This window comes from Orbicella faveolata, unplaced genomic scaffold (assembly GCF_042242905.1).
Source record: "Orbicella faveolata isolate gen_17 unplaced genomic scaffold, um_ofav_v1 contig_34, whole genome shotgun sequence".
Lineage (NCBI taxonomy): Eukaryota > Metazoa > Cnidaria > Anthozoa > Scleractinia > Merulinidae > Orbicella > Orbicella faveolata.
In genome coordinates, this window is record NW_028301563.1 from 1,548,822 (window position 1) to 1,573,034 (window position 24,213).

At 40.2% G+C, this 24,213-nt stretch overlaps 3 protein-coding genes and 1 pseudogene across 4 annotated transcripts; 2 read left to right on the forward strand and 2 right to left on the reverse strand.

The window, feature by feature from the left end:
* Window positions 1–1,649: 1,649 nt before the first annotated feature.
* On the forward strand, window positions 1,650–8,250 carry LOC110058784 (uncharacterized). Of its 2 annotated transcripts, XM_089272080.1 has the most exons (5): window positions 1,650–1,810; window positions 2,811–2,879; window positions 3,665–3,889; window positions 4,869–5,171; window positions 7,178–8,250. In XM_089272080.1, exons 1-4 carry the CDS (start codon window positions 1,655–1,657, stop codon window positions 5,166–5,168), a joined length of 750 nt encoding a protein of 249 aa, XP_089128206.1. In that variant the 5' UTR covers window positions 1,650–1,654; the 3' UTR covers window positions 5,169–5,171; window positions 7,178–8,250. The 2 variants fall into 2 exon arrangements, with proteins under 2 accessions (XP_089128206.1, XP_089128207.1); XM_089272081.1 differs by lacking the exons at window positions 4,869–5,171; window positions 7,178–8,250 and having other exon boundaries at window positions 3,665–4,054.
* A 9,234-nt stretch (window positions 8,251–17,484) lies between these two features.
* On the reverse strand, window positions 17,485–18,991 carry LOC149104254 (uncharacterized). The gene has a single exon (XM_089272090.1). The coding sequence runs from the start codon at window positions 18,914–18,916 to the stop codon at window positions 17,729–17,731; it is 1,188 nt and encodes a 395-aa protein (XP_089128216.1). The 5' UTR covers window positions 18,917–18,991; the 3' UTR covers window positions 17,485–17,728.
* Window positions 18,940–21,493, forward strand: LOC149104255 (uncharacterized; annotated as a pseudogene).
* Window positions 20,848–24,208, reverse strand: LOC149104256 (uncharacterized). Its single transcript, XM_089271991.1, has one exon. The coding sequence runs from the start codon at window positions 24,113–24,115 to the stop codon at window positions 22,574–22,576; it is 1,542 nt and encodes a 513-aa protein (XP_089128117.1). The 5' UTR covers window positions 24,116–24,208; the 3' UTR covers window positions 20,848–22,573.
* Between the last annotated feature and the right edge of the window lie 5 nt (window positions 24,209–24,213).

Genomic DNA, 24,213 nt, shown 5'->3' on the forward strand with positions numbered 1-24,213 from the left:
GTCGCGTAAGCTGTCAAATTGCAAAAAAGTGAGACGACCTACTTCCATGATTTAATTGTCTGATCCCAATAAACGCTGGACTGGTTACTGGAAATGCGTATACTTTATCAGAACACGAGACAACTTATAATTAACTTTTGAGACTGTCGTCACTGAAAACGGATTTCAGAAACAAATCTGAAGAGCCGATGAAAATGGACTGAAATGGTGAAACTCAAGGAAGATAAACAAGTAGGTCAAAACTTCATTGAATTGAAACTTATGGCAGTGGTAATCTTGTTAAATTATTTAAAAACAAAGGAAATGCTTAAGAATTGCGAAGCTAAATGACTAGGATGTGTTTTGACTGCCAATTTACAGGGAACGGGAGCAGCACGCAAAAGGGCGGGAGGCGGGAGATAAAGGTACGGGAAGTGGGAGAGCAGGGTGCGGAAGGCGGGAGGTTCTGACCTCCCTGTCTCCCCCCACAGACTATGAAGCCACGGAGCCTCCACAAAACTCAAATCAAAATTCTCGGTAATTCAGGATTAGCTTGATCGGTCTTTGAGCAACCCGGCCCTGCGGAGTAATATTCAGGTTAATCAGAGTGCAGATTCTAACTCATATTAGCCTGAATAATTAGCGCTCGGGCTAATCTGTTTACTGTTATCTTTTGATGATGGGAATAAATGACTACTGACATTAATTGCTTTTACCCTCAGTGTACATATTATTCCCGGTCTGCAGTCTGTGGTCCGAAGTCTTCATTTTGCATTGTCTGGCTATAAACAGATCACAAGAGGTCCTATTCAGAATATTAAATGTTTACGTCAAAGACAGAGTAGATTTGTAATTTTAGATACAACTGTGCCCTGACCCTGCCATTAGATTAAGATTCACAATAGCTAAAATCGCAATGAATTTATCTCTTTATCATATGACTTCTATCTATATACAAGTCCTTGAGTACAAGATGTAACATTTGAAAGTTCTTTACCCACCCATATACCAGCCCAAATTCCGAAATAAATATCACGTTTCACTAACTCTTCCAGGACCTGCTCTCCGATGCCGAAACAGAGGAGCAGAAAGCCAACACTGAGCTGTGTGATGGCAAGACTCCTTGCGTTGGTCACCTTCGCTGCATTGTCCGCCATGTTTATATATTTTACTGACATCATTGAACTGGATACTTTTGAAGGAGTCTTTAAGTCTCTTACGGCTGCTACGTCCAGGAAGTCCTTTGTTATTGGTTCGTCCATTTGCAATCCGGCTAGAAATCGAGGAAACAAGCTCACACCAGTATTAATTTTAAAGTGTGGTTTGTCGCAATAAAGAAACTTGTTGGATTGAAAGGGCTGAGGGGTAGAAATTATGTTATATTGCACTTGGGTAGTTTTCGGTTTTAATTGTTCATTAATCACAGGTATGTGTCGATTCAAGAAATGCAAATCTACCACAATCTGAGTGAGTTCCTGTTTAATTTTGTAAAATAAGCCAAAAAAAAAAAAAAAAAAAAAAAAACTTTAACTTTCCAAGACGGTTTCACAAAGTTCTTGTGAATAACCAACAGTTCCTCTTTATCATACTAAGTATACTAAGGTGTTATGCAAATTTTGTGTCGCTGACGTAATTAAATATTCGTCGTATTATTTCCTGTTTAAAGACTAGCAAAATGGCGGACAATTTAGCGAAGTACACCGAGAAAGCTAGGATTCTTGCCTTTGTCCATATCATGGTCGGGTTTCTACTCGTCTGTTTCGGCATTGCAGACCGTATCGTGGGAACATGGACCGGTGTTATAGGTATGGGGATTTGGACCGGTATATGGGTGAGTAGAATTTGCAGTTCGTCGAATGTTGATTTTTGTTTTTGCACTCAAGGACGCGAAAATATGTAGACGTCATGATAAAGAGATAAAATTTCAATTGCAGATCTGTCTTTTTCGTAAACATTCTAACCAAAGGGTTCTGTAAGGCCCTTTCCACACGTCACTAGGACGGAGGAATTTGACTACGAACGTTTTCCGTCCACACCACACGGGAGGAATTAAAAACGCAACAGTCACCGGCCATTTTGTATTTATGACTGAGCAAAACATCAAATGATTATCGTCGCCACATCGTTTTCGAAACGCTCCGTTTTCATAATGTTTTCAGTCCACATGAAACTGAAACGAAAAGCCTGCATTTTCAAATTCAAGCGGTTTGAAGAGTGTCTTCCTAAAGCTCCGTTTTCGTGACTGATTAGTGTGGACGGTAAGTTTAATTGTAGAAAAATTTTCCGGCGTAGTGTAGACGCTGCCTAAAAGATGTTTACTGCACGTAATCGAGCGACGGTCTCCTAACGTAGATTGTTTGGAAAACGTTGGCCGAGAAGCACAGGCCGTGACATAGCTCTCAGCTAAATTGCAGAGTGCTCTTCCGCCCGATCAATATCTTGTGTACCTAAATAGCTTTCTGTGCAGATAGACAAAATCACCGATATAGCGGCGGTGTTCACTGTCTGTAACGCGCACTACCAAGACCCCCTGGGAAAGATGGGGTGGGGTGGTTTCAAACTTTTCTCACTTTAATTGAATTCAAGCTATAGTGTTCAAACTCTATTACTTTTTTTGAAGATTTACCGGGGAATATAAGCAACACATCGAGATCAAACTACAAGGTTTCAACGTGCTGTTTGATTTTAATGCTTTCATTCATAGATATATCCGTTAACAGAACTAATATTAGCCTTAATGCTTAAAGCGAAAGTTAGCTGATTAAACGAGCGAAGAAAATTATACTCTTTACCGTTTATCTGGTTAATATGATGGCCGTGTTATATTTCAGATGCTGATCACAGGTGGTCTGGGAATCGCTGGCACACGCAAAGAACCAAGTACTTCACGAAATGCTTTTGTAAGTGAAACTTTGGAAGACGAAAGTCGTTTTTATTACTTTTGTATTTATTTGTATTTTTTTCAAATTAGTTCTTATTTCGCACATTAATTTTTTGTTCCCAATTTAGTATGGGAATTTCCCAAGCTACAAGGCTACAAGGCATTGACACTTAAATAAAGTTTCCATCCATGCATCTATCTACTCGAAAAGTGACTATTTTAAATGAAAAGGAATTGGATCTACTACGCCATGAAGATGACCACAACTTCTTCGCCAGTGATTTAGCATTTATGTGTTACCAATATTGTTACATAAGTTGATAAAGACTTGTTTTACCGATGCGTCCAAGTATAACTGTTAGAAACGGCTGGAAATAGTTGTCAGCCACGTTAACAACTTTAATTAAATGTGAAAATGTTTAATTTCTGAAACATCATGATTGAAAAAATAACGACCGAAGTAAGATTTTTTACTTTTCCTAAAACTAGCTTAATTGGGGAAATTTTGACGTTAGAGTGTTTTGGTCATAAACTTTTAGGTTTTGAGAGCTTCCGTTTAGGACGCAATACTGTTTTTTTTCGCCTACTGAATGCTGATTGGTCAATTTATATTTAAGAGGCACCGGCCGTATGCAAGGAAGGAAAACTGTTCCAAGAAGACATTTAACAGCCGTTGCTGCTCGATAGTAAAACTTTTATACAATTACTAACCTTGGCATCCGCTTACCGATCGATAACTATTCACTAAATAAGATGATCATTTTCAACTGAGGTTTGCACTCAGTGATCTTGTTTAAATTCCAGGCTGGTGTGTTTATGGGCTTCTCTATCACATCTACTGTGCTTGGTGGCATAATTATCATCTGCTACGGCATATCCAGTACTTTCTATGGCCCCAGACGTGCAAGGGCTATCATTGTAATCATTTTGATTCTCGGCATCATTGAGTTTGTCATTGGCCTCTGGGCTGCCGTGAGCCTCTGTCTGATGAAACCTTGTACATGTTGCTACGATACTGCACCACATCCGGTGAGTCATCCGAGAGAGAGGGTGGTGGATTTTACGGCTATAACACTTAATACTGGGCCTTTTTTTGGTTAACGGTTACATACTTCCCATACGGTTAAGTGAAATCTTAGAAACCATTATTTTAAACGTTAAAATTGATTATCATCGTTTCTAAAATTGAAAAGTATATTTTGATTTCTGAAAACATATTTAAGGTGATCAGAACACTTTCCAACACTTAAATTTTGATGGGTCATTATAACCACTCTTTATCACTTGATACTACAACGATGGTATGAAAAAAAAGCCCAATCATTGGTGAACACGTTGTTATCATTTTCGTGACACAATAGGTTATCATACAGACACTATGACCTCCTAAAAACACCCTTAATTACAGCTTTAGGGGCTTCTAATTCAAAAACGGCATGGTGAAACTTTTTTATATTATCAACTTTTGGTAAGCAAATTTTGGCAAACTTTAAAAAAATTCTGTAGGTAGGGTTCAGACCCACCTTAAATTTTCCAAAATTGAAGGTGGCTCTGAACCCCTGGAAACTGTTTCGAGCCACCTTAGGTCTAACTTAGTCCATTGCACGATGGAAAAAAGGCATTGTTATAAGAATTGTAGAGTAACAAGGCTCCAATACTACTATAGTATGACAAGACTCACAAAATTTCTCGACGAGAGATCTTAAGACTGTCACTTTCGTGGCTAAAACCTCTTTTAGGTTAACATTTTTTAAGGCTACTGGTTAAAATTTTCCAATTTAACGCCAAACGCCTGCGGTTTTGGGCCCGTTTTACGCTAATGGTTAACCCCATTGAGTCCCTCAGTGATAGACCTTACTTATATAAATCATTTATAAAGACACTGGGTAAGAATTTAATGCAGAATGAATGCCACGCACCCAAGAGAATGTTTATTTAAATCTATTTTTACATTGGCGTCATAAATATCCTGCCTAATTTTATTTTATTTGCTGTTTTTCTTTCTAAGGGGCAAGTAATGTACACTACCAGTTCTCGTCACATTATGACTCAGGGACCTGGTGGTGTTCCTGTAGCCGTTCCGATGCAATCGGGCGATTGCATGGTTGCACTCCAAAATGTCACGCCAGGGGTACAGAAAGGTCAACTACAAATAGTCCTGGTACCTGTTTCTGGAGCTGATGGGAATCAACTGCAGTTGGTCCAAGTAGTTCCGTACGAAGCCATGGCCTCGGGTCACCAACCTCAGCATATTGATTTGCCCCCGCCGTCATATGAAGAGGGACAGTACACAACGCAACAAAACTGACAGGTATGATTGGTTTTGGTATACAAGCCTGTTGCTACATGATATAGCGCTTTTCAGTTGAGCTGCCAAAAAACCCAAACCAAAGTAATCACCCACATAAAACAATCCAATCCTAAACAATCCAGCTTACCAATCAAGACTCGAACTAAATAAATGTAGCTCAGACAACGCTCGGGAAAAAGTCTATTAGCGAATCGCCATGGCCTTTTTTTTGGAAAGTGGCGCAAGAGTTTTAAACCAGTGGCAAAGCTTAGTAATTCAGAGCTAAAGCTGCTGCAAACTGCTTTCGTATTCGTGATACAAGATAGAAAGCACCTGAAATACATACGTGAATCGTGAATTTATTAAAAGACCGTTGTTTAAAGCAAAAAAAAAAAAAAAAAAAAATCGTGGGTGAAATGGCATCACAACCCCACCAGTCAAGTGAAAAGCGCTTTTATTCAAAGCACGGTATTAGTGATTGTGAATAATTCTTAATATGAATGTCGAAATATGTTTCACATGGAGAAGCAGGGAGAGTGAGAGAAGCGCCTCCTTAAATATAATAATAATAATAATATTAATAATAATAATAATAATAATAAAATATTTATATAGCGCCAATCCACTTCTGTCTGTTGAATACTAGGTCTGTGAAAAACAAGATAATGAATGAAATATAATTATTTTGCAATGCGACTTTTCTTTGAGAGATTGTTTTGTCCAAGGTGCCAACGGATTTTGTATTGTACTGCAGCTTTCCACTAATGAACTCTAACGTGTTGTTGTTGTTGTTGCCTTTTTCAGAAATAATTAGAGCTATTAAGACTAAATTTGGAAATACCTGTTTACCATAAAAATGAGCGAAACAACGGAACGACGTTTGGGTGTCATCTTGGCCCCATTACATTCTTTATAATGGAGCCAAGATGACACTAAAACGTATAGTTCCGTTTTTTTCTCGCTAATTTTTTATAGTCAATAATAGCTATAACAAATTCAATTTAAATTTAAGGTACATTGTACATTGTACCAAGAGAGCATGAAGGGGAAGACACTTAATCCTCCATGTGGGTCTTATTCCAGGCAAGATTATCCCTGTCAAAGTATTTATAGAACTTTTCCGGCTTCAGAATTCCCAAGGGTTTCTAGAAGTAGTAAACAGCCAAAGCGGCTTTACACGAATTTTTGTCCACCAAACAACGCTGACATTATGTTATTCGCGGGACGAATGGATGCCATATCTAATAATAACTCAAGAGGTATTACCTTGAGAATAAGACCTATATGTGAGATAAACTATCATATCCTTCATCCTCTCTTGATAGCACTTAACAGTGGGATGATTTGAACCTTTGCACTTGTAAGGGAAAACAAAGGATGCCAATTTTTGCCTATACGAAATAAAAATAATGAAACATCTAGGCATTATTTGAAAACAGTGGTCTAAAAGTAGCTCGGTTTGACCGTCGTCATTCTAAGTAATATGTGTTCAAAAGAAAGCCAATTATTGTGTCAATTTGGTACATGCCAAAGCTACGTCAAGATCGATTTGTGTTGTATTGACATTGCAGGGGAATCACTTGTTTTCAAATATTGTTTAATTGTCAGGGTTCTTCGACATCATAACCGTGTTAAGAAAAAAGGTCACCTTCCACTGCTCTCAGCTAGCACGTGCGATGTCAATGTTCTTATTATTCGAGTAGGCCGGGTTAAACAGTAGCACTGGAATGCCCTAAGATGCTAAATCAAGATGGGCCAGGGACCAAAATTTATACTGCTTACTCAGGGGGACAATCAACTATTTGCATGATGGTTTGATTTGAATACCACTACTGGAACCCTTCACTTTTTCTCTTTTTTTTCTTACCAAGTATAAGACAATTGTTCTCCATATTGTACCCTTGCTTCATGTCTCTGGGGGCCCTTTCTCTCGCACTTTGGCTTCTTAAGGACGCTTGTAGATGAATGATTGAATGGGTTACTCTTCTGTAATCAAAGTAAGCCTACTTTTATTTTCCCTTTTTTAGATTCCAGTGTTAGATTCCGCCTACAAGTTCGGTGGGAGTCTGATAAACACCTAGAACACCAGATGACGTCATAGAAAACTTAGGTCATAAAATTTATGCAAACCTGTTAGTGTAGGTTTAAACTTACTAGTTTGATTATTTACATTCTAAAACGAACATAGATCGTAATTGAAACGTTTCCAAAATCTTAAACCTCACAATGTAGGTTAAATTTATCCCTTTCATATTAGCGTGCATATATTTACTGTTATGTTTGGTTTCATTTATTTGTATTCTTTCTACACTTTTTTTTTGTACTGTTTAACTGCCACACTAATTTTTGCTTCAAATTTAGCTTATGGTAAGCAAATGAAACATGTTTTGCCAGTTAAAGCCTGCATGTTGTGTGGTTTCTTAGAACATCATCTTTACTGGCAAATAACTAAGTTCCAAGGTCGTTTACATGAAGAGAAGGTGTCCCGGCTAAACGAGATACCCGACCAACCAAGACATCCCGAGAAGTTCAACTTTTAAGAAAACGATTCAGGCGTTTGCATCTAGACAGAATAGTCCGCATTCTCGGGGCGTCCTGTCTAGATGCCAGAAGGAACCTTGTAGGAAGGCTATCTTTTTGCGATGTAAACGGTTCCACCCGGGTTACCCAGCTAGCCGAGGTGAGAAGAACGTGAAAGCTGCCATATAGCTTCAAAGGCGGCTTGTAGCATTAACTGCCTCTAGTAATAGTCCTAGAAACTGAAAAGCAGTCGCTAGCGGAACGATTGATGAGAACATAGACAATATTTGTGTTCCCGGTATTGGACTGGAACAAGCTTGCAACTGAGGCTAATGCGGGGAGTCTTTTCCAATGCAAATGACATTGATGTCTTTTTAATGATATGATTTCTCATGAACCACCACTGCTAGGCAGTTCCAGTCCAATACCAAGAAGACGAATATGAACTATTAAACTTGTGCTGAAAACATTTCTTTCGTTCACCGAATTTAAGGTTGTCTGATACCTTCAGATATAAATCTCTCTCCAAAAACCATTAATCGGAAACATGAAGATTAAACATCTCTGACCATTTGTGAAACGTCTTTTGGAACGAGTTTGCTTTAATTACTCCTTGATTTACGTTTTTATAGTCTATATTTAAACATAGCAATGCCCATAGCAACGGTTGTTTGTAATCCAAAAGTACTTACAAAATGGATTCATTTCACTACATTGTAATGATACTTCATACCCCCCTTTATTCCCCCCATGCCTCAACACCGCCCCCCCCCACCCCCCTTTCACAGGGCTAATTTGGGTTCTTGGTGACCGATATAAAATTTTAAAGCCCTATTTCTGGAAAAGACCAAATAGACAAATCACCAAAATTACCGATATTTCAAATACGATATCTCCATTGGGTTTCAACCGAATTGTTACATATTGTTAATATAATTAATATTAGTTAATATTAGTACACTTTTTCTCATTTTCACGAAAAAAGCGCCTCAAAACACTGTTTTCTAAGGTTTGTCTCCTGGGCAAGTCGCTTATTTACAGGATGAACTTAATTCCATATTGCTGAAAACATTTAGGGATCATATGTATTCATTAGTAAGTTATCGTGCTTATAATCGCCCCCACTTTTTAACACATAGGGGCTAGCAAGAGATTATCAATCTCTTGGGGCTAGTTATTCCTTAACTATCGTGGCATGTGACCTGGTAAAGCTCATTTTTTAAGTCACGGTGTTGTTGTTGTTGTCATTTTAAATTTATTTTGAAGGCATAGGACCACCTTAATTACATTGGACCCTTACAATTCCTCGAGGGTCGAGGGTGAAACAAATCTTACCGTTTACCTTGGGGCCAGTCATTAAGTGTTTTGTTAAATCTCCTAACTCAAAAACCCTAAGGAGTTTGAAATATTGTTCGCCTAAGGGAGTTAGTGAGTTTTGTCCCACGACACGTGACACGTTCTCGTCCAATTAGAAAATGCATCTGAGTTGGAAGTAAACAAAGTCGTTTAAACTCAAAGTTTCCGGGCGTTTGGTAAATAAGTACAAAATCAACTAAATGAGACTTCGAGTTTGAGACGCAACGTTAACCGCCCGTTCACTAAATACTATCAATAAGTTAGAAATCAAGAGAAAAGAAATATTTGAAATAATTATATTACTATTCGAAATAATTATGACACGACAACAACAACAAAAAAAGAATAATAAAATGCGTCCTAATTGCTGTTGATTTCGCCAAGCGAGGGTATAAGCATCGTACTGAAGGCTAGCGAAAACTATCTTTTTGACGTAATTCCTTTAGAACGATTTTGACGTTTTCTCTTTAATGACGAAGAACTAAAACACAAAAAATAATTAAATTTTACTAGACATCATTTGATGATTGGCAAATCTCCTGTAAACTAAATTAATATTATTACGGCAAATTCAAAGGAACAAGCAAGCTGACCGGCGCTTCGCTCTTGATTTGCCGACACTGTCGTTCTGTTATTTAGTTCAGGCTCTGTAATTCGGAGTTGCACTCGCACGGTCTAAAAATGATGAGGACGGGAGTCTCACCGACATCACTTAGCTGTTATCAACAAAATATAAATTGAATTATTTTATAATTTTCCCTTTTTGTTTCATAGACGATTTTCAAATGAAAGAGCCTGAAAGTGTCTTGGGGATTAATCCAGCCGTTTGCTTTGCGGTGAATATTGCAAGAAAGATATCTCAAACAAAGAAAAAGTGAAACAAGATAGGTAAAGTTTAAAAACTGTCCAGCATAAAGGAAGTCAGGGTGAAATGAGTTGGTGTTCTACTACAGGTGCATTTAGTGTAGCAGAAGTTGATATGTTGGGGAACTGATTTTTCAATTCACAGTCTGTAATAAGTCCAAAAAACTGGAAAACAACACCCAATGTCCAAAGAACATTTCAGCTACAAATTTCCAATTAATGTCTGTCTGAGGAGTCTCCGAGTTAAGGAATTTCAAATCCCAGGATTTGAGACAGTGGTCTATAAGAAACGCTTGTCAAGGCATCTGGGTCCCACACTCGATGGCAAATCTGAGGCAGTTAAAAACCTGGATGAATCGGAAGGGATATGAGACATGCCTAGATTTCACACTCATCTCAAAATACTGATCATGTTAGATATCCCAGAAGCACTCAGGCATACAGTAATGCCAGCTAGGACCTCAACCTGGATGAACTAGAAAGGATATATAACACATGCCCAGGTTAGACGCACATCTAAAAAAATCATACTGATCAGGTTGTATATCCCAGAAACACTCAGGTATACAGTGATACCAGGACCTCACCCTGGATGAACCAGGGAGGATATATCACACATGCCCAGATTAGATGTACATCTAAAAAATCATACTGATCATATTGTATATCCCAGAAGCGCTCCAGCATACAGTGATGCCAGGACCTCGACCTGAATGAACGAGAGAGGATATATAACACATGCTTAGAATCGACGCGCATACCAAAATTCATACTGATCATGTTATATGAGTAATAACGAAGAGGCAAGATTTGCTGTTACTCCGAGTTTCATGCTTACGCACTCATCAGACAGTATTTAATGATAAGCATTCCTATCAACTAGATATATATACACGGTATTAAACAATAGGCTAATTGCTGGACTAGTTGCATTACAATAAGTGATAGTTATACTGGAAAACAATAGGTGTGAAGACAGAAATTACGGGGACGAGTATAAACTGCGTGGGTGCAGTACAATATAAAGAAAGTGTCAAGCGTTCTTCAAGTAGAATTTGTTCTCGTGCCGGCATTTAGAAATAAGTTCTGATCTTTTGTTTAGTAGATTGTCGTTGCTATGTTTGATAATCATTAGTTTTTCTGTGAGGCAGAGGTCGCATCGTTTGGAAATGTTGTTGTAGGGTCTTGCACGGCTAATGATTGACCATTTGATGTTGAAGTCTTGTTTTTTGTCGTGTAGTTGCCAGATGTATTTAGAAAGCTCGGTGCTGTTGATGTGTTTTCTGTGCTTAAATGTGGATTTGTGCTGCGAGAATCTCTGTTTGAATGTTCCTTCTGTCAGTCCAATGTAGTTCTTGGTTGTGTTGTTAGTTGTAACTTGTGCGTTGTAGATTACACTGGAAGTCAGGCATTTGTTGTCTAGCGGGCATTGGTCTTTTTTGCGGCAGTTGCATTGCTCTCCGGTGATTGCGTTGGCGTTGTTGTCGGCGTTTGTTATTTTCATGTTGTGTTTGTTGATTACTGTTTTCATGTTGTCCATGCAACTGTAGCTGACTTTGACGTTGTTTTTGTTGAAGAGGCTGTGGTATTTATGTTGGTTCGGAAAGTGCTTAGATATGAGCTTCAGGAATGTTCTACCGATGTTTGTCTTTACGTTTTTACTAAATGGAGGGTTGTACCATATAATGTTTCTTTGTCTGTTGCGTCGGGGGCGTGTTGGTTGATTGTCTTCGTTGTAAATTAGTGTTTCAGAGTATCCGCTGGCTTTCAAAGCAGTTTCGTAGATTGGTTTGGCCTTGTTGAATTCGTGTTCGTTGCATGAGTTGGCGGAAATACGGCGATTGATGGATGCTGGAAGTTGCTTTATTATGTTAGGTGGGTGGTTAGACTTTGTGTTGATGTACTGCGGCTCGTCGTTAGGCTTTCTGTAGGGGCAGTAGGTACCTTTTGTAAGATCGAAGGTGACGTCCAGGTAGTTAACAATTTTCATGTTAGTCTGTATGGTAATGTTAAGTCCATATGTCTTGAAGCGTCTTGTTATGTCCTTCCTTGTACGGTCTGCTTGAGGTCCGGAGATGTTTTTGAAGATGGCAAGTCCGTCGTCTCTGTAAAGCCCGATGTTGTCTATCCCGTATATGTTACACAGGTCGTCGAGAATGAATAAGCCTACGAGCTCGCATACTTCGGCTCCGTCGAAGCTGCCCATAGTAACGTCAAAAGAACTGTTGTTTTTCTTGATCCAGGCGGTGTTACTGTCAAAGAGAAGGGATTTTCTTGAATGCATAATAATATCGATGTCGCGGTCCGTAATGGAAGTGAATTGTTTGGCGAAGTTGATTGCGTCTGTAAGAAGTTTCTCAGTAATGGAAGGGTAGAAGTTCTCAATGTCAAATACGGCGAAGGTATGTTGATCTTTGTGTTGTATAGAGGAGAACCAGTTGATGACGGATGATGAGTTTTTCCATTGGTTAAGGCCAGTCTTCTGTCTCACAGTCGTGTTAATGTTCGCGAGGATTTCTTTACTGATACGTCCAATCTCACTTTTTGCAGGGTTAATGAGTCTACATGTAGGTTTGTTCTGGAAGTTGTCTTTATGGTCTTTGAGTGTTATAAAAGCCTGTCGTTCAGCCATGCGTTCCGCGCGGTCGTCAATGTTCAGATTAGTAGCAATGACTTGAGCTTCTTTGTTAATAGCAGTAATCGTATTAGAATTTGCTTTCTTGTACGTCGATGTGATATTGTCCTTGAGAAGCTTGTCGTGCGAAGCTTAAGATAAGAATAACACAGACCACAACAACGACGACGACAACATTGACAACAACAACTTTGGTTTTAAATCAAGAAAATGCCCTCCTCAGAACGAAGACCTAAACAACTTTGAAACTGACGTGTACGAAATGATCAAGAACATTGAATTCAGGCAAATACGAGATGACTTCCAAGACCATCTACAACAAGACATTAGGAAAATAAACAACTCCACAAAAACATTCATACCTGCTGACAAAACAACCAACTACTACGAAGTAGACAAAGCTTCGCACGACAAGCTTCTCAAGGACAATATCACATCGACGTACAAGAAAGCAAATTCTAATACGATTACTGCTATTAACAAAGAAGCTCAAGTCATTGCTACTAATCTGAACATTGACGACCGCGCGGAACGCATGGCTGAACGACAGGCTTTTATAACACTCAAAGACCATAAAGACAACTTCCAGAACAAACCTACATGTAGACTCATTAACCCTGCAAAAAGTGAGATTGGACGTATCAGTAAAGAAATCCTCGCGAACATTAACACGACTGTGAGACAGAAGACTGGCCTTAACCAATGGAAAAACTCATCATCCGTCATCAACTGGTTCTCCTCTATACAACACAAAGATCAACATACCTTCGCCGTATTTGACATTGAGAACTTCTACCCTTCCATTACTGAGAAACTTCTTACAGACGCAATCAACTTCGCCAAACAATTCACTTCCATTACGGACCGCGACATCGATATTATTATGCATTCAAGAAAATCCCTTCTCTTTGACAGTAACACCGCCTGGATCAAGAAAAACAACAGTTCTTTTGACGTTACTATGGGCAGCTTCGACGGAGCCGAAGTATGCGAGCTCGTAGGCTTATTCATTCTCGACGACCTGTGTAACATATACGGGATAGACAACATCGGGCTTTACAGAGACGACGGACTTGCCATCTTCAAAAACATCTCCGGACCTCAAGCAGACCGTACAAGGAAGGACATAACAAGACGCTTCAAGACATATGGACTTAACATTACCATACAGACTAACATGAAAATTGTTAACTACCTGGACGTCACCTTCGATCTTACAAAAGGTACCTACTGCCCCTACAGAAAGCCTAACGACGAGCCGCAGTACATCAACACAAAGTCTAACCACCCACCTAACATAATAAAGCAACTTCCAGCATCCATCAATCGCCGTATTTCCGCCAACTCATGCAACGAACACGAATTCAACAAGGCCAAACCAATCTACGAAACTGCTTTGAAAGCCAGCGGATACTCTGAAACACTAATTTACAACGAAGACAATCAACCAACACGCCCCCGACGCAACAGACAAAGAAACATTATATGGTACAACCCTCCATTTAGTAAAAACGTAAAGACAAACATCGGTAGAACATTCCTGAAGCTCATATCTAAGCACTTTCCGAACCAACATAAATACCACAGCCTCTTCAACAAAAACAACGTCAAAGTCAGCTACAGTTGCATGGACAACATGAAAACAGTAATCAACAAACACAACATGAAAATAACAAACGCCGACAACAACGCCAACGCAATCACCGGAGAGCAATGCAACTGCCGCAAAAAAGACCAATGCCCGCTAGACAACAAATGCCTGACTTCCAGTGTAATCTACAACGCACAAGTTACAACTAACAACACAACCAAGAACTACATTGGACTGACAGAAGGAACATTCAAACAGAGATTCTCGCAGCACAAATCCACATTTAAGCACAGAAAACACATCAACAGCACCGAGCTTTCTAAATACATCTGGCAACTACACGACAAAAAACAAGACTTCAACATCAAATGGTCAATCATTAGCCGTGCAAGACCCTACAACAACATTTCCAAACGATGCGACCTCTGCCTCACAGAAAAACTAATGATTATCAAACATAGCAACGACAATCTACTAAACAAAAGATCAGAACTTATTTCTAAATGCCGGCACGAGAACAAATTCTACTTGAAGAACGCTTGACACTTTCTTTATATTGTACTGCACCCACGCAGTTTATACTCGTCCCCGTAATTTCTGTCTTCACACCTATTGTTTTCCAGTATAACTATCACTTATTGTAATGCAACTAGTCCAGCAATTAGCCTATTGTTTAATACCGTGTATATATATCTAGTTGATAGGAATGCTTATCATTAAATACTGTCTGATGAGTGCGTAAGCACGAAACTCGGAGTAACAGCAAATCTTGCCTCTTCGTTATTACTCATATACTCAGCTCTACACTATATGTGTATTGAGCACTATTTTAATGGGATCTGCTACTTCCTCATATGGTTACTGATCATGTTATATATCCCAGAAGCAGTCAGGTATACAGTGATGCCAGCACCTTCACAAGTGGATGATCCAGGGAGGATATATCACACATGCCTAGATTCGACCCATATCTCAAATTACTGACCATGTTAGATATTCCGGAAACACTCAGGCGGGTCTGTGTAAAACCAGGACCGGATGGCGGCCGGATCTTGGAAGGCGAATGACGGATGGCGGATGGAAAAATGCGGATGATAAAATACGGAAAGAGAAGTGCAGATGACAAAATGCAGATGGAAAAATGCGGATGATAAAATCCTTATGAGGGGAAATTTTCTGTCCTAGTTATAGATAAACCAGGCCATCTTTGTCAATCACAAAACAGATCAAAACATAGTACGCCCCCCCCCCCCACAGAAAAAACCGAAAAGTATTGGTCGAATAATAATAGACTAGACTTTCCTTCTATCATCAGATACTGTTCTTCGAAGAACTTTCGCTGGTTACTCCTAGCAAATATTTCGACTGCAGAAAATAGGCGTTGCAAACTAAATAATATGTAGATTTAGGTCAGCCTGAAAGCGTAGCTCCTGGGCCGGGTTGTTCAGTGGCCGATTAAGCTAACCCAGGAAAAGGTAGAATTTTCATTTCAGCGTTGTAACTTTGCGGTGAGGCTTTCCGTATATTGTTTGGCCTTCTGTTTTGAGTTTTAATAATCACCATTTATCTTTTTCTCAGCTCGTGAGCGGGCGCAATTCAACAGATCCTGCAATCTGATTGGTTCCGGGAGCAGGCGGAATTTTCTCATCCGGACCGCCACAGCGGGCGGAATCCGTCGAGTTGATCTATTTTCGTGAACGAATTAGCGGTAATCGTCAATTTTTCGCCCTTTTTACACTTCCATCGACTATTAATCAACGCAAGTTTATCTCTATTCACCTTTAAATGGCAAGGAAAGTCACTGTAAGTAAATTCAATTGAGTTTTTTGAAGTTGTGAGAGTTTGTTTGGCTCGGCGCTGTAATGGCGCGTAATCCTGCGTGTCTCTCTCTATACAATTCTAATTAAAAAATGACTCAATTTCAGTCGAGTTTACCTCTCTGATCGTTGCTATATTTGAGAGAATTCCCGTGGAATACACTTCACGAATTTCCTCGCTATCTGCCACTCAATTTACGGTAGAAAAGTCTGATTCCGAGTGATTCGCAAAGACTGACAGAAATTGTTTTTGTAGTAGAACTTCAAACTTAGCACGAAATTTCACACCCGAAAAACACTTTTAGAGAACTTAAATGGTGAACTAAATGCAACTAACGTAAAGTAGTTCGGTATAAATCTGTTCTTTAATACATCTTTCTTTGTCTAGTATCTGAGTTACTCACTCGTTCAATGACAAAGCTGCGTAAACAAACCCACTTGTAAGCCAATTTACCGCAAGAAAAAAAGATAAACATGTTATTGTCCGGCTTAGGATCGGTCCTTATAGTGAAAAACTGTGACCTCGGTCACAGTTTTTCCCTGCACGGACCTCTCAGCCGGCCAATAACATATCTATACACAAAACAAAGCAGCAAAAAACATTTGTATAAAAGAAAAAGTTATAATTCGGTCAACTTTAAATCCTGGGCTTCCGAACAATCCTGCCCTGTTTTCAACAAGTTAACCTGACACGAGCCCGTGATCCAATCGAAAACCAGCACTTGGTCAGCCTTCAACTTCAAAAAACACATGACCTCGATGAGCTGTAAACTTGAGCCCGCGACATGGTCACGTGATACTGGTCAGCGGATTCCTTGTCTTGACAGGCGTCAATTGATCATAACATGAACGTCCAATATCAAAGAGGTACATGGTAAACCAAGGCTGCATGTCTCTGTCAACCTATCATTTGGAGTATGGCCGCCATGTTGCGCGACTCCGTCGTCGCCGCCGTCTCCGTCGTGCGTTCGCGCCCACGAGCAACACCGCTAACCATGATAATCATGAGAAAATCCATTCATGGGTTTCCTTTTCTTTCCTAAATGAGAATGGGGCTTTGCGGCCCTTCAGGCCGCCTGAGCTACGCTAAAACACCACTACATGGTCAGTAACCCATCGCGACCCACTCCCACTGTACCCTGTTTGAGAAGTTTGCAAGACACATGGAGCGTTCGCATATGCGCAAGACTGTACATGCGCAGCACGTCTTCAAAGGCCGCGGTGGCTCTAGCGCTAGTGGAAGACCTCGGACAATCGAGTTTAGATAGAGACGATTCCTTGAACTTTTTTTTGGGGTGGGGGGGGGGCGATCTAACCTCGACCTTACCTTTATCTCTGGCAATCACTGTTAACCTTTCCTCTGTGGGCTTATGTAAATGAAAAAGCTGGTTCATCGGCAGATATCGAAAGGGTACTTAACAATTATTCCATGAGCGCGCGTTGGATATGAGATGGTAAATAGCCAACGAGGCCCGTAGGGTCGAGTTGGCTATAACCAATCTCATATCCAACAAGCGCGAATGGAATAATTGTTTTATTAAATTCTCAACCTTCGGTTTTGCTAAATTTTTATTTAAGTTTAAGAAACGACCGGAAAGTGAGGTGACTTCCGGGCGCCAAAACTACATGATCTCATGATCACATGATAAGTGCACCGCCGTGCGAACAGTTGAATGAAAAATCAAAAGCGAAGCAAATTACCGTTGAACTGAATTTACAGTAATCCAAACTTCACGGTCTGTTTTGTACTGGTAAAAACCTTACTGCAGTGTCCTCAAGTGTTCAAAGTTCAAACTCATCGAGAAGAGTAATAATTGTGGACATTTACACTACAGTTGTAAAAATACTGGGGAAAGCTTCTCTGATCGCCATGCCGTGAAACGGAGGTTGAACTGGTGGAAAAATTATTTTCGACAAGAACTGCTCTCCCGGACTCTCGATGGGGAAATTCGTCTGGGATTGGTCTGCTCTGCTGCTGGATTTCGTTTTCCTTCCCCTGCACTGAAGTGACACTACCAGAAGACGCATTTCCAATGAAATCACTGAGAGCGAGTGACATCTTCTGTTGTTGTTCCATCGAAGGCCGCTCGCTGTAGGACTCAACTGCCTGGTCAGACTTGTGTCCCGTTATGGACTTGATGTGCCTCGTCTCGCAATTATGGTCGGAAAGCACTGTGACAGATGTAGCTCTCAGGCAGTGGTTTGTGAGATGTGGTTCTATACCTGCTCGCTTTGACATCTCTTTCATCATGTTGTCGAGCGTAGTTGTACCAAGAGGTGCGCTGCAAAACCAGATTTTGTCGGCTGCGGGATTGAACTTCTTGCTTTGACCATCTCCTGGTCTCTGAAACAGAGCATCTGACGTTGGATTGAGATGACCCAAGTAGTTCTTGAGCGTTTTCACTGGACATCTTTCAGATGCCGGGACGGAAAATATCTTCGCATCCGATTCATCCTCAGCATCTGCGAGGCCTCCCTGGTGATTTTTTGTAGCCGGCAAGGAACCAGGCTGACTTCTGTTCAGTTCGTAGTATTCAACCCCTTGTGGAGTTTTTCGTAGAGAAAGCATTGCGGGTGTCAACTGTCGCTGGTTTTCACGTCCCCGTCTTCCAGAAAAGAGGCCGAGGTAGAACCAAGCCGTCCTCTGTAACTGGGCAGGATTCAAACTGTCGGCTGGGCCGAGTTCGCCGCTCTCAAACAGTTTCTTCACCTGCTCTTTCGAGATTGCTTTTTTGTGAACGACGCCAGCTATTTTACCCGTTTTCCTTAGGTCTTTCACGAAAGCGTCCAAAACTTTATTTGCCTCAGTGAAAGCGGGGTCAGAGATTATGGAAAACGGTTTGTTGTGTGGCGGCGAGCGAAGAAAACGATCAATGGCGGCTCTTATGGATTTCGTGGATGAACTCTTATAATATGTGCCATCTTTCTTCCTCGCTGACGTGTAAAAGCACTTCAAACAAACGTTCAGCTCTTCTTTTGACATTTCTTGTATTGGTTTTGAAAATGTGGTGCCACCAGGACTAGCAAGCCATTCTGTAACATTAAGGTAAATATTGTTGTTGTTGTCACGTAACCTTCATGAATGCGTAAAATCTCGACGGTCGTATTTGAAATTTTGCAACTTTTAATTGAAAATTAACGGGTACGTACCGTTAAATAATCTCATCCCGAACTTTGTGGCTTTTTTTGTTGTTTCTGGGACAGCCTTGTCCATGATTTCTTGTATTTCTTCCGTGGATAGCTCACCAAATCTGCTTTTTTCATCCATTTTTTTTTTCTGTCGACGAAACTTGGCTTCCCGGGAAAAATTTTAGGCTGAACGACATTTGCCGCATTCATTTCCATATAAGGTCAAACGCAGGTATAATGGCTGGTAACCGAGATCTAGTTAACCAATCAGAAAGCTATAATTGCATTATCCGAGGTTGAGAATTTAATAAAAGCAGTTATTTTTACAGCTTTTGCGCTGTTACAGATTTAATACGATGAAAATAGCCGAAAACGAGCAACAAACGGTTTTAGACCTCTGCAGGGCGTTCTTTTTGCATGTGGTCTAATTATGTCACACCACCAACACCACCACCACCACCCATCCGCATTTTTGTCATACGCATTTTTGTCATCCGCATTTCGTCATCCACATTTGATCATTCGCAGTTTTATATCCGCAATTCTTCATCCGCCATCTGCCATCCGCCATTCGCCATCAGTCATCCGGCCAGCTTCACAGCAGGTCAGTGCACAATTAGACACGGCACATACTCAGCGGTGGTGAAACCGCAAAATTAACCGCAATGACAGCTACTAAGCCGACTTGTGACGTCACTTCATAGCAACAAGAGTGTACGAACTTATCTCTGACTCAGCTCGCTCGTGATGATAAATATAATTCTTGGTTTTCAGCTGACGTCATAAGCTTATGCAAATTAGGTTTCCGCCATGTTGGTGCCCATGCGAGGTGTGAAATTATATGGAAATCTATGCCATTTCTAAGCGCTCGCGTTCAAAGTCTTTAAATAATTCATCTTTCCAATGGATATTTCCCAAGAAAGGGACCCAAAATCACAAGAGGAGATACCAGTGCTTTCATCCTACGTAAAAAACCTCGAAAGCCACGTCCGAGAGCGCTATTTGAAGAAAATTTCTGTGGTTGGCGTAGATCCAGCTGCCATACCGAGCGAGCAGTTCAGCTCCGAATGTTTGCCTCCTATAGAAGTCTCGGACTTGCTTTCCTATTTAGTTTTGGAGACAAGCTATTACACAAACAAGCAGTTTAAGGCCTTCAAAAGTTTGGAGGCGTACAACCAGATGGTCTCTGGTTTCGTCGCGTCAGTTCAAGGGAAAGAAATCGCGGGCAAGATTGTTGTTGTGGCCAAGGTGAGACATTCGCAGCGAATGAACGATCCTTTCGTGAACATTTGGATCATTGTAGAAAAGGACGGCACCATTATCTCTGCGCATTGCTTAGGCTGCAAGGCAGGACTGGCTGAATCCTGTTCCCATGTAGCGAGCGTGATGTTTTACATCGAAGCTGTGACACGGATTCAAGGAAAGCTCGCCTGTACTCAAACGAAATGCACATGGATTTTACCAACATATGTCATCGGCAAAAAAACTCAAAAGCGCGCTGGAACAGAAAATCGAGACATCACATCAAAATACTGGGGAAGGAAGCCTCTATCATGACTCAGTCGTAATTGAAGTAGAGGAACAAACAAACGATTTATTAGGGGGACGTTTGATTGCTCTTGCCCGAAGCCAGTGCAGCAACAAACAAATGGCAGTGACTGTGGGGTTTTTGCAGTTGCGTTTGCTACCTGCTTGGTCTTTGGAGTAGACTCCACATTTATAAATTTCGATGCACAAGGTATGAGACCACATTTGGCCACATGTCTAAGAAATGGCAGAATCAGCTTGTTTCCTTCATTTTAAAAACATGTTTATTTTACAACATTAAAAGGAACATGGAAAATCATCTGTAATTTTGTATAATATAATTTTCAGATATTTCAATTTTGAATCTGTGGCTTTGATTTAAAGGAATTCAGACAAAGCCTTCACATAGGATATCAGGCAGCTATTTGTGTGGTTCCAGAAAATATCCATAACTCCTGCATGGAAGGGTTTTCGTTTGAACCCCCTCTCCCCCCCACCCCTCCCCACCTTCCTCGAAATTTCCAATGACCTTCCATGGGATGGGTATAGATATTTTCTGGAAACACACATTCCCACCTCCCTAGGATGTAGCATACAGGCCCTTATGTAGCTGCAGCTGTGAAAATACATGCACTGCATGACAGTAAGTATCGGACACCTGTGTTTCTTTTGTGGAAGAACACACAGCCATACCATTGCAGATGTAATAACCTATTGTGTTAAACAACATGTTCAAATAATATCATTTTGTATCTTTTTCCTACAGAAATAATTATTGTGTGTAAAATATATAGAACATTTATTTTTACAAATATTTTTTTCACAGTTTTCGAAAGAACTAGGAAAATTAGAAATTGAAGTTATGTTATTTAATTCAATAAAGTTATGCCACTTGTTTACCTTGTTTGTGAAATATTCCGAATTTTTTCTTGCACTTGACGGTGTAGATCAAAATCTGTTTGTAACAAACTACCTTAGCTTTTTGTTACTATTTATGCATCGCAGTATCCAAGCAAGTACATGTAACAGAGTGCCTCACCCAACAAAAAGTACCTTAGGATATCAATCAAAGCTTTTATCATAAGTTTCCCTTGTTTTGTTGTTTTTTGTTTGTTTAAAAAAGCCAAATTCAAAGAAAATGTTATACCTAATCCTAAAAGGGGAAAGGACTTTTCAAAGGGCAGAGGTCATTACCTAATTTTACAGGGGAAGTGAACCCTGTTGTAAACTGAGAATATCCAGTGGCCAGAGGGATGATATAAACAAGCTTTCATGTTTCCTTTACAAAATCATACCACATACTGTATCTACTGTAAATCCTCTATTAAGCAACCCCTCTTGAGAGGAAGAAATTTATTAAGCCACCCCTCCCCTTACACAAAAAAAATACATGCCTTGTTACATGAAACTTTTGCAACACCTTTATTTTGTGATTTTGAGGTTCGCAAATAATTTTTCACGACATTTAAATTTTGCAAATTTGCGAAAATTCTGCATTTTGAGTCACATTAATTTCACATTTTTGAGTGAGAAGATTTATTCTCTGGGCAATGTTATGCAAAAAGTCCTTGAATTATAAAAGGACTTTAAAAAGTTACACATTTCCAACAGCCCAGTTGCGTGAATTTATTGGTTTCACATCTTCAAAGTTAACTCCAATATTTACTTTCTTTTGTACTTGCAAACTGCTTTTAATACACTCAGTGGTAATAAACTTATTCTTTCTTGATAGTCATGTTCACGACACTTATTTTTTGCGTCACTTAAAATTTGGGATTTTAAAAAAATAAGGTGTTGCGAAAATTTCATGTAATTAGGTATCTAGAAAGCTTGTTGATCAAGCAAATTTGGAAGCAAAACTTTGCAGCTTTAACTCATATCAGGACCTAAGTCCTAATATCATACCCTATTGTATCCCTGAAATAAATTAAAAACACCCAGGTAGTTTAATTAAAGACTTAAGGTATCTAAATGTGAAGTTGATCTAATCAAATGGCACAATTGGAGGACAAAAATTAACTAGAGCTGCACAAACTCTTATCATATAATCCACCAATGCAGTATGCCTGTCAGAGTTTTCATGATTACATATCAGGAAGTCAATTGGCAAGGTACCTTCCAGTATTGTAAACTTCCGTCGAAGCAGTCCAATGACACAACGTTCAACATGAATTCTAACATTTGCAATGCCTCTTGTCTCCTCCACGTCCACTGGGTCAAGCTGAGATTTACCCTTCGTGAAAGCTGGTATAACCAGTTTAGCATTTTTCAGTCCAACACTCTCAGTGATGGTGAATCCCCGGTCTGCCATCACCATGTCTCCTGGAATCAGTTTGTCCAGGAATCCACAGTTCTCAGTTATGAATTTATCTGAGACACGACCTCCCCAGGCTTCAGACACATATGAAATAGTTCCTTGTGGTGTTATCCCTACCAGAATTTTGATTGTATTGTGATGTTTGTAACTTGAAAAGGTCTGTGCCCTGGCTAGCAAGTTTGAAGGCCTCTCGATAAATACTTCAAAGCAGTCGATCACAACAGTTGTTTTCTTTCCGAATGCATACTGGAAGCACTGCGGCATTGTTCTCCACAGTTGGTCCCTGTCTGGCCAGTACACAAAGCGAAATAACCTTGTGTCCATCGCAACAATCCAATGGGAAAATATTCTGGAAATTGTTGACACTGAAACAACAAACCGGTATGCAAGATCCTGCAACGGTGCATTTAGTCTTAGTTTCATAAGTACAATGATGAACTCTTGAAATCTGTTGAGCGACTGTGTTTGTCGTGTAACATGTGAGGAGACGTGCTCGAAAACAACCATTAGTACTTCCATAGATGGTAGCCCAGTGTAAAAGCGAACTTTATCGTCAGTGTCAAAGAAATCCTTATTTGGGGCTTGATATCTGCTTGACTGAAACATGTAGTCAAACTCGATGGTTTGGCACTCGGCGTCCTTAACAGTTTCCGGTTCGATTTCTTCACCTTCGCTAACTGCTATGGTCGCCAAATCAGAAGAAAAGGCCTCCTCATTCTCTTCGTTTCGATTTCCCTCTTCTTCTATCGAAGTACTTGGCTGACTAAAGTCGATCTGAGCAACGGGAAGGCTGCTTTCCACAAGCTTTCGACGTTTCTCTGCCGCTTCACGTTCTTGTTGTTCGATCGCAAGTTGGTGTCGCTTCTTTGCCCTTTCAGCTCTCTCTGCGTTCGCATCATGGTCTAATTTAGGGCGATAATCATTCTTGCCAAGTTGCAATGTGGGCACCCAATCCACGTCATGCTTATGCCAGTATGGAGCTGGTTTCCCAGACACAAAATGCTTGTCACATACCCGTTCGCTGTTAAGCACGTCTTTCGATTCTGTGTCTCCGCGACTGATCGCTTTTATCCATTTTTCTCTCCGCTCTGTAGTCAGTTCTTCTTCAAATTCTCCTTTGTTGGCTACCACTGAAGGTATTCGATAAAATCCAATCCGTTTATCTCGGTCACTTCTACTACCACATCCAAAAACAACGCAAAGAACCATTTCAAGCTTCACTTTCTCACTGTGATCTCTCTATTGAGCGCGTTTGTTTGGGCACCAACATGGCGGATAGCAACCGTCGTCAAGGCGGAGGTCACGTG